Consider the following 7,720-nt stretch of genomic DNA (forward strand, 5'->3'; position numbering starts at 1 on the left):
TAGTGCTTTGAAATAAAGGCAGGTTTTGATTTTACAAACATAATCTAAAGTTTCATTGGTCAGAGGACAACGACTGCAGCTTTCTCATTGAAGCCCTGTGAATCTTCTAGAATAGAAATATTTCTGCAAAGGACTAGAGTAACCAAGAGAGCTATATTTAGTAGATACTTAAAACATTCCATTACCTCTGAACTATGGCATCAGCAGTTTAAGATGGAAAGCTTGGATTTCTGTATTTATTAAATGGTTTTATTTTTAGTCTCCCCTGAAAAGAAAGGGGATAGAAAATAGAGAATAAGAAAACAAAGTTGATGTAAAATTCCCGTGTGTTCTATTCTTGGATGCCAGAAAACACATATCATCTTTGTATTTCTTCCAAGCCTTGAGAAAAAGAGTATTCTGGGAGTTATTAGAGAACAGAATTGCTTTCTGTCACTTCCTGACAATGATATGACCACTCTTAAAATATTTCCCCCCTAAGAATAGCCCTGCCTATTGCTGTTATTACATCCAAATAGCTGTTCTGCTTCCATATTTCTATTCCTGGAAGCCTGTACAACAAGGTAAGCTACATGCAGTGAACAATTTCGGGGTCTCTTTTGTCTCTCTTTTGCTACTGTTTATTCCTGTGTTCCCTATTCTCACTGCTACAACCTGTGCTCCCTTCAAGGTATAATTCCTTGAAAGTGAGACATCAGGCAGCCCACAGCAAATCACGAGCAGAGGCAGAGCTTGAGAAAGACTTACAGAATAGGACTGATAGGAAACAAAAAGAGGGAAGAGGAAGCCCTGAAGCACTTTTTTCATTTGTATCTCCTGCATATACACTTGCCTTTGCTGTCCTGGGAATTAGGGAGCAATGTAGACTGGATAGCAAGATAAGCGATACGTAATACAGTGAAAGTGTGGTAACGTACTGACAATAATGTATATAAATGCAATTCCTGCGTTAGGAGTGTGCATTGTTGCCTTTGCTTTGTGTTTTGGCCCCAGGTGCTTTTTGAGAGTTCTCCACTCTTTTGTGTTTTTGAAGCTGCCCTAATAGCATGCATGTCACGAAGAAAATGAGGTGCCCACATAGAAACCAGTCATGATTATTTTAGAATGACTGTTCCTTTTGGGCTTAGATTCTTCATGTAGCTACAAGTTATGGTTTTAAGGCATATGGACTATTAAAAGGAAAGAAATGGTTTCCATAGACATTTGAATCTGTTTTCCTCACTACTTTTTTCTAGTTCCGGGATTATTGTGTCATCTGTTTACGGTGGGAGTGGCCTGGATCTCCCAGATCTTTGGAAAAATGCAATTTAGAAGCATCATTCTTTGAAGGACACTTCTTGAAAGTCCTGTTTGAAAGAATGGGCAGGATTCTTGATCAGGTAAGGAATAGCAGGTTATGAATTCCATTTCTGATACTTTCGTTACTACTGAAGGGCTGATCTCCAAGATCCCGTGGATTCCCATCACTCAGATGTCTATTATAGTATCATATTATTGTGTGATGTCCCGTGTCCTTGGTACAGATCTCTGTGGTTTGCAGGATGTTTTGGTGATCAACATTCTCTACAAGAGTAGAGAATAAAAGCTCTCATATCTTTGTTACCCACTTTTTTGTGTACCAGATGTTTTATGGACCAGAAATATCATTTAAATTAATGAGTAAGCAAGGATATCCTTTAAGTAAGAGTGTAAGAGAAATTCTTAGGAATCCTTCAGTACTAGCAGCACTGATTCCATTTTCATTTTCTAGCATTTATACTTAGAAACCATGTACGTTTTTCAGTAAATAAAATACTGCACTCTCCTTTCTGCCACATTTCAGTGAACTTCAATCTGAAGTAATGTTCTGGAAGTAGTTTATGTCACTGTGTGTAAGATGAAAAGAACTGTATCACTGCTAACATTTCCCCCACTTTTTCGCAGTTAGAAAAAACTGTTATCAGTACATGGAAGGTTTCTAGACAGTATCCTTTTCTATCTGCAATGTAAAATAGTTGTTCTTCCTGTTTGATTACCTTCAAATAATAAAAGTATAGCTGCCAAGGGCAAACAAATCAGTTATGATTTGACTGGTTCCTTGTTCTGAAAAGGAGATGTGATGTGTCAGACCCAATTTAGTACAAAGAAATTTAAAGTGAATTTTCCTGATGTCTGTTGGTTTTAACATCTTTAGTTATAGATACATTTTTTTAAGATGTTGTCTGATGCAAGGCTGTCGTGCTGAGTCTGCTGACATATGGACAGAAATAAAAGCTCTGAGTGAGGAAGCAGCTTTCCTTAATGCTCTCAATTAGTTCAAATCGCAACAGCAATCTGTCTGAACAATGCAGCACGCCTTACTACTATGTTTCCTTCTCTTCTTGTGAACACCAGCTAATGCTGATGGCTTCAAAGCTTTCTAATAAATTGAGTGACTCAGACAACTCGGAGACTGGCTCCTGCAGTTGGGCTAGGTAGACAGTGGAATGGATTTATGGAAGGAATTTGCATCTCTGTCTGCAGAGTAACTTTTCCACAGTAACTCAAAATGTAGTGATCTCTATTACCTATAACTTCTCTGGTCCAGGGTCTGAAAGCTTCATTTGTTAGCAGATTGGGATAAATCTGTTGCTGAAATATCAAGTGCAGAAATAACTGCTACTGACTAGGAGAAATATGTGCATTCACTTCAAAAGATCTATAAGACAAGTCCCTTTGCAGTGCAACAGTGTGTGGTAATGAATTCAGGAATAAGGTACCTAAATATTAATTAGGTGTCTACATCTGGTCAGTGGAAATTTTGTCAGAACAGCCCTGGTAGTCTCTGGAGCTGTTAGACTGAAAATCAAGTAGGTGTCTCTTTTAGTGCCAAGTGAGTCACCACCTCAGCTTCCTTGGCTGTATTGACTGAAAGCTCAACTCCATTGCCTGAACTGAGGTATCTGTTTCCAATTTTGTGATGCCCAAGATATTCCCCTAAGCTTGTGGTTACCACACAGATCTTGCACGATCCACCCTCTGAGGAACTGTCAAGAGACCAACAGCCACTCTTGAGCATCTGAGATGGCACAAGATGTTTGCGTGTAGGCAAGTACATCTAGTGTCAGATCTCTGTTGAGTAGGCTAATGCGAGCTTAGACGTGCAGACATATCTAAATATATCTGTCTTAATCTGAAGCTGAATTCTTCCAAATCTTACAGTCTGGAAAAGGGAAGAATCTGTTCTCTGAATCTTTAGTGGGATGCTAACTTGAGAGGATGAAGTTGATAATTTGAGGCCATGAAATCATCCTCTTCTAGATGCAATTATGCCACTGAGGATTTTAGTGCCAATATGCAGTCAAAGAGATTGAATGAGAGCCCTGTAATCTACTTCAGGTAAAATCAACAAGGTTAAGTTCAACCATCTGGATGTTGGGAACATCTTCAGACTGGCATAATGGTATGCCAAGGGAATGTCTGTCCATCTCTTGTCAACGTAGTCTGTTCCACCACTGAATAGATAGAAGGAAATTCCGCTAGTGTGGAAATTTGGGGCTGAATTAAAATGTCAGCTTGTTTTCACTGTGACGAGAAAATCAAAGATGGAAAAAAAGCACTTGGAACATAAAGAAGCTATGGTGAAAATACTTAGTTTTATGGAAATTAGTTTCTCATTGGAATGGTAAAATCCTTTAAGCTAGGTACTGGTTTTTTTGCTAGAAAGTTAGGTACTATGTTTTTTCCTTATGACTGATTAGCGTCTACCAGCATCTGACAGTGTTGCCTCTCTCATTTGGTTGATTTGCAGAAGAGAGTTAGAGAAGAAGCTCACAGTTTCATGCTGCATTCCCACCTTAGGACTGTCTCTGTCTCATCTCCCCTAGCATGCTGCCACAAGACGACCAGGCCTTCTGCAATGGTTATTTCCACAAAAAAAAGAAAGTAGAAGAGAAATACTGTATCAGCCATAAACGTGGATGTGTCTCTCAATTTCCTGAGCTCATATACTTTACAGTCATCCAGGAGAAGTGGGCAGATGTTTAATCTAGGCTGATGCTATGCTATTCGTTTAGCTACTGAGCTGAAGAAATGTTTTACAGGAAGAGGACTTATCCTACAATAAACAAGCATGCAAAAGCTTCAAGTGGTTGTAGCGGTTTTACAGATAATAACATCTAGTACCTAACTGTCATATTCACATCACTCCCGTTGTGGAAAGCACAGGTTTTGAGGCTGTCTTCTAATATTTTCTAACTTTTTATCCTTATATATTCATAACCCTGTATATAAGGTTCTAGTAGTTAAATAAACACTGGCTGGATGAAAAGAAGTCAGCATGAAAATAACCAAGCATTATGTTTTCCTTCTTTTGCAGCCCTATGATGTAAATTTACAAGTTACGTCAGTGTTGTCCAAACTGTCCTTGTTTCCCCATCCTCATATACACGAATACCTTTTGGATCCTTATGTAAACCTAGCTTCTGGCTGCAGGTCTCTCTTCTCAGTTATTGTCAGGGTGAGTAAACACACAGTTAATATTTACATATGGCTACACAGCAATGATATATTTAGTAACTTTGGAGTTAGTCGTAGTAGTGGTTGCTGGGTAGTTCAGGTGGGCAAGGGACTTCTCATTGAACACAGATACTTAGATTTTCAAATCAAGACCATAATTATGGATTTTCTACCTAAAACATTGGAAAATGTATTTCCTAGCATTTATTTTCAATTTGCACATCTTGAAAATTGTTTGTTTGCTTAGTTTCATTGTGTAGAAGCCAAATACTGCTGTGGCAATGATGTTGCTTTAAAGTGAACTGGGTCACATTGTCACTGGCAGGCAACATCAGGTAAGAACAAACCAGCCAGGTACAGGTTTGCACCTGGATGGGATAGAGATGGCTTTGATTCACACAGACAGAGGACACTGCTGAATACCCTGTGCCTTGATGTGTATCTTTTTTTTCTGATGAAGGCTGTTCTTGACAATGAAATCCTGGACTTTTCAAAAGTCCCCTTCCTTTCCTTCTCTGATTTCATCTCTTCCTGCCAGACCTGCATCCTAGGAATGCTGGCTGGGTGCCTGTCACACTGCAGTTTTCTCAGTCAGATCCCTTGCCTACCCCACACACCAGCTGTTATTAAGCCGGTCAGCAGCCTATTAATGGTGCTTGCCCAATACTAATGGAGGGCTTAGCTCCCTTTTTCCCAGCAGCTCTCTCCGTTTCAAAATATAATCTTCACTCTCTCCCCTTGTGCTTTCCCTAAACCCAGGAATTTACGGGTCAATTGCCTGCATCAACTTTTACCAAAACAAATTAATCGTTGGCATAATTAAGTAATACAATTTATGGCAACGGCTAGTAATGCTCAAGAGTTCCTGTCCTTTTGTATCCTTTTACTTTCTGCTCCCACTTACCCTTTTCTGGGGCAGAAGCAGATACTCTGCATGTTGTTTTGTGAGCCTGTGAGAATGCTGAAGTGGGTCTGCATCCTGGGCATTGAAGGCTGTCACTTAACCTGGTTGCCAGGCACTGCAAAGGTGTTAACTTTGTGCGTTGATGACGTTATGCTGTACAGGTTGTTGGAGACCTCATGGTTAGAATCCAGCGTATCCCAGATTTCACTCCCAAACTTCTGCTGGTCAGAAAACGCTTGCTGGGCTTGGAGCCAGAAGGACCCATGTGAGTAGATCCATTGCATGTGCTCCAAGGCCCACGGCTGGTGTTTGTGTGTGCCAGTCCTGATCCCCTGCTGATTTTTTTTCTTTCTCAGCATTGACCACATGACGTTACTAGAGGGCGTGATTGTGCTGGAAGAATTCTGCAAAGAACTGGCAGCAATTGCGTTTGTGAAGTATCATGCCTCATCTACACCATGAGCAGCCTTGATGAGCCGCCAGGCTGTAAACCCACCTAACTTGTTTCAGTCAAAAGGACTACTAACAACACCCAAGTAAGAGGTGGTGCCTCCTGGCAAAGTGTCAGTTGACATTTGGCAGCATTGGAAGACAAGTTTCTTTCACCAGATGTTGACATTGCGAGAGAAAAGGATTCAGTTGGACCTAGAATATGATTGAAGACATTTTGGGAGAAACCAATACATAGTATTTCTAGCCACTGTGTGAAGAACTGCAAAAGCTGCATGAAGAACCACAGACATGAGACCTTGGTTATTCTGTTATAATGACAACGTTTAGAGAGTTGGTCTTTTGTATGTTCTGGGGCTCACGTGCGCCAATTCGCTTTTTGTGACCATATTACTTTTAAAAAGCAAATTAATTTTTTAACATTTTAATGTCTTAATTATTTTTCTTTACAGTTGGATATATGAAAGGAAATCACAACTATAGTTGCAATGTATATTGTTAAAAATGAAGAGGTTCAAAAGAATCCACAAATCCGTATACAGTAGGATATATTAATGAGCGATCATTTTTGGTTTGGTGAATCTTAAAGACAACTCTGAATTTGATTCCCCAATGGATTGCTCCAAGAGATATATCAGTATAAAATCAATACTGGTGGAATTAATCCTGATTCAGCATCACATCCGCAACAAATATATCTGAAGTGTACATGTTTCTAGCATGTTTGTCTCTGTCATTCCAAGCGATTGCTCTTCAGGTCATCTGCGTAACTAGATTTGCTTTATGTTTTTGCATGTGAATTCTAGTTGCTTGACTCATTTCACCTTTACAGGGAAGGTAATTATAGGTCATTAGTAGTTGTTGCTGAAACAGTATTTTTAATTTCTTTTAAATTGGTATTTAGCCTGAATTGGTTTAAGAATCTTTTGTGCCTTGAAAAGTGGCAGCATAAACATTCTGACATTTTTAGAAATGTTTTATTGCTTACCTAACCATTTCAGTAGTGCCCAGCAAAAGATCGACTGATGCTAATTCAGTTAAAGCGTTGATACCATATGTAGGACCAAAATTTACACCTGCTTTTCATAGCGCTGGGATGCAGAAATGTCTCAGTGAATCTTTCTCAGTATGAATGCTATCAGCCAGGGCAAGCATTCGCATTGCAAGCAGAGGGCCATGACTTCAGCAGGCTTTGCTCCTATTTCTCCAGCATGATGGCAGCCTGCACCTCAGACCGTTCTTGCTGCTCACTGGCAGGCTCAGGTGGCCGTGCTTTAACCTCAAAGTCACACTGGGTGACTTGGATGAGACCTGTCCTGCTCTCCGCACAGTGTCGTACCTCTTTCCCCTCCTATGAACGTAACAGCATAGGCAGGCAAGGTAGAGTTTAGCTCCTTGTGTTTACATTGTATTTCTTTCTTTGTCTTTCCTGCTATCCTATGTGCACACCTAATGCCCATTTCAGATGTGATTGCTCACATGCAAATATGGACTAATGTACTCAGTCACTAGAATTCTTCTGCATTTACATGACTGTACCTAGGAGCAGATTCTGCTCTGAATCCATGCCTTTGAGGTGTTGATTTTAATATTTATGGCACCTGGATGTTGAGAGGCCTTTTAAGTTAGCACGTTAATTAGAACAGTGTCACAGTTAATGGGCTAAATTTATTCTTGTCACAACAGTGAAGAGGGTCCTGCTGTAAAAGCTTCCAGTACAGGAGAGAGCAGTTATGGAACTGAGGAGACATTTTGGCAGGTAAAACCTGTATTCAGTGGCTCCCTGTACTGCGAGGCTTTTGTACAAAGCATTGCATTTATCTGGCAAACAAAACCATGTTTTGCTTCCTTGCGTCCTTTTTTCCCCCCCTGAATTTAACCCCAAAGTGT

At 40.0% G+C, this 7,720-nt stretch overlaps 1 protein-coding gene across 1 annotated transcript in view; it reads left to right on the top strand.

The window, feature by feature from the left end:
* The window catches only part of FAM160B1 (family with sequence similarity 160, member B1), a gene marked incomplete at its 5' end in the record, with an annotated part of 29,051 nt that extends 23,209 nt beyond the window's left edge, over positions 1 to 5,842 (top strand). The window contains 4 exons of the mRNA XM_010187188.1: positions 1,236 to 1,379; positions 4,337 to 4,477; positions 5,542 to 5,645; positions 5,737 to 5,842. Of these exons, the coding sequence (XP_010185490.1) occupies positions 1,236 to 1,379; positions 4,337 to 4,477; positions 5,542 to 5,645; positions 5,737 to 5,842 (495 nt within the window). The remainder of the gene's footprint in view (positions 1 to 1,235; positions 1,380 to 4,336; positions 4,478 to 5,541; positions 5,646 to 5,736) is intronic.
* Positions 5,843 to 7,720: the final 1,878 nt, after the last annotated feature.

The sequence above is a fragment of the Mesitornis unicolor genome, unplaced genomic scaffold (genome assembly GCF_000695765.1).
Source record: "Mesitornis unicolor isolate BGI_N332 unplaced genomic scaffold, ASM69576v1 scaffold54816, whole genome shotgun sequence".
NCBI lineage: Eukaryota > Metazoa > Chordata > Aves > Mesitornithiformes > Mesitornithidae > Mesitornis > Mesitornis unicolor.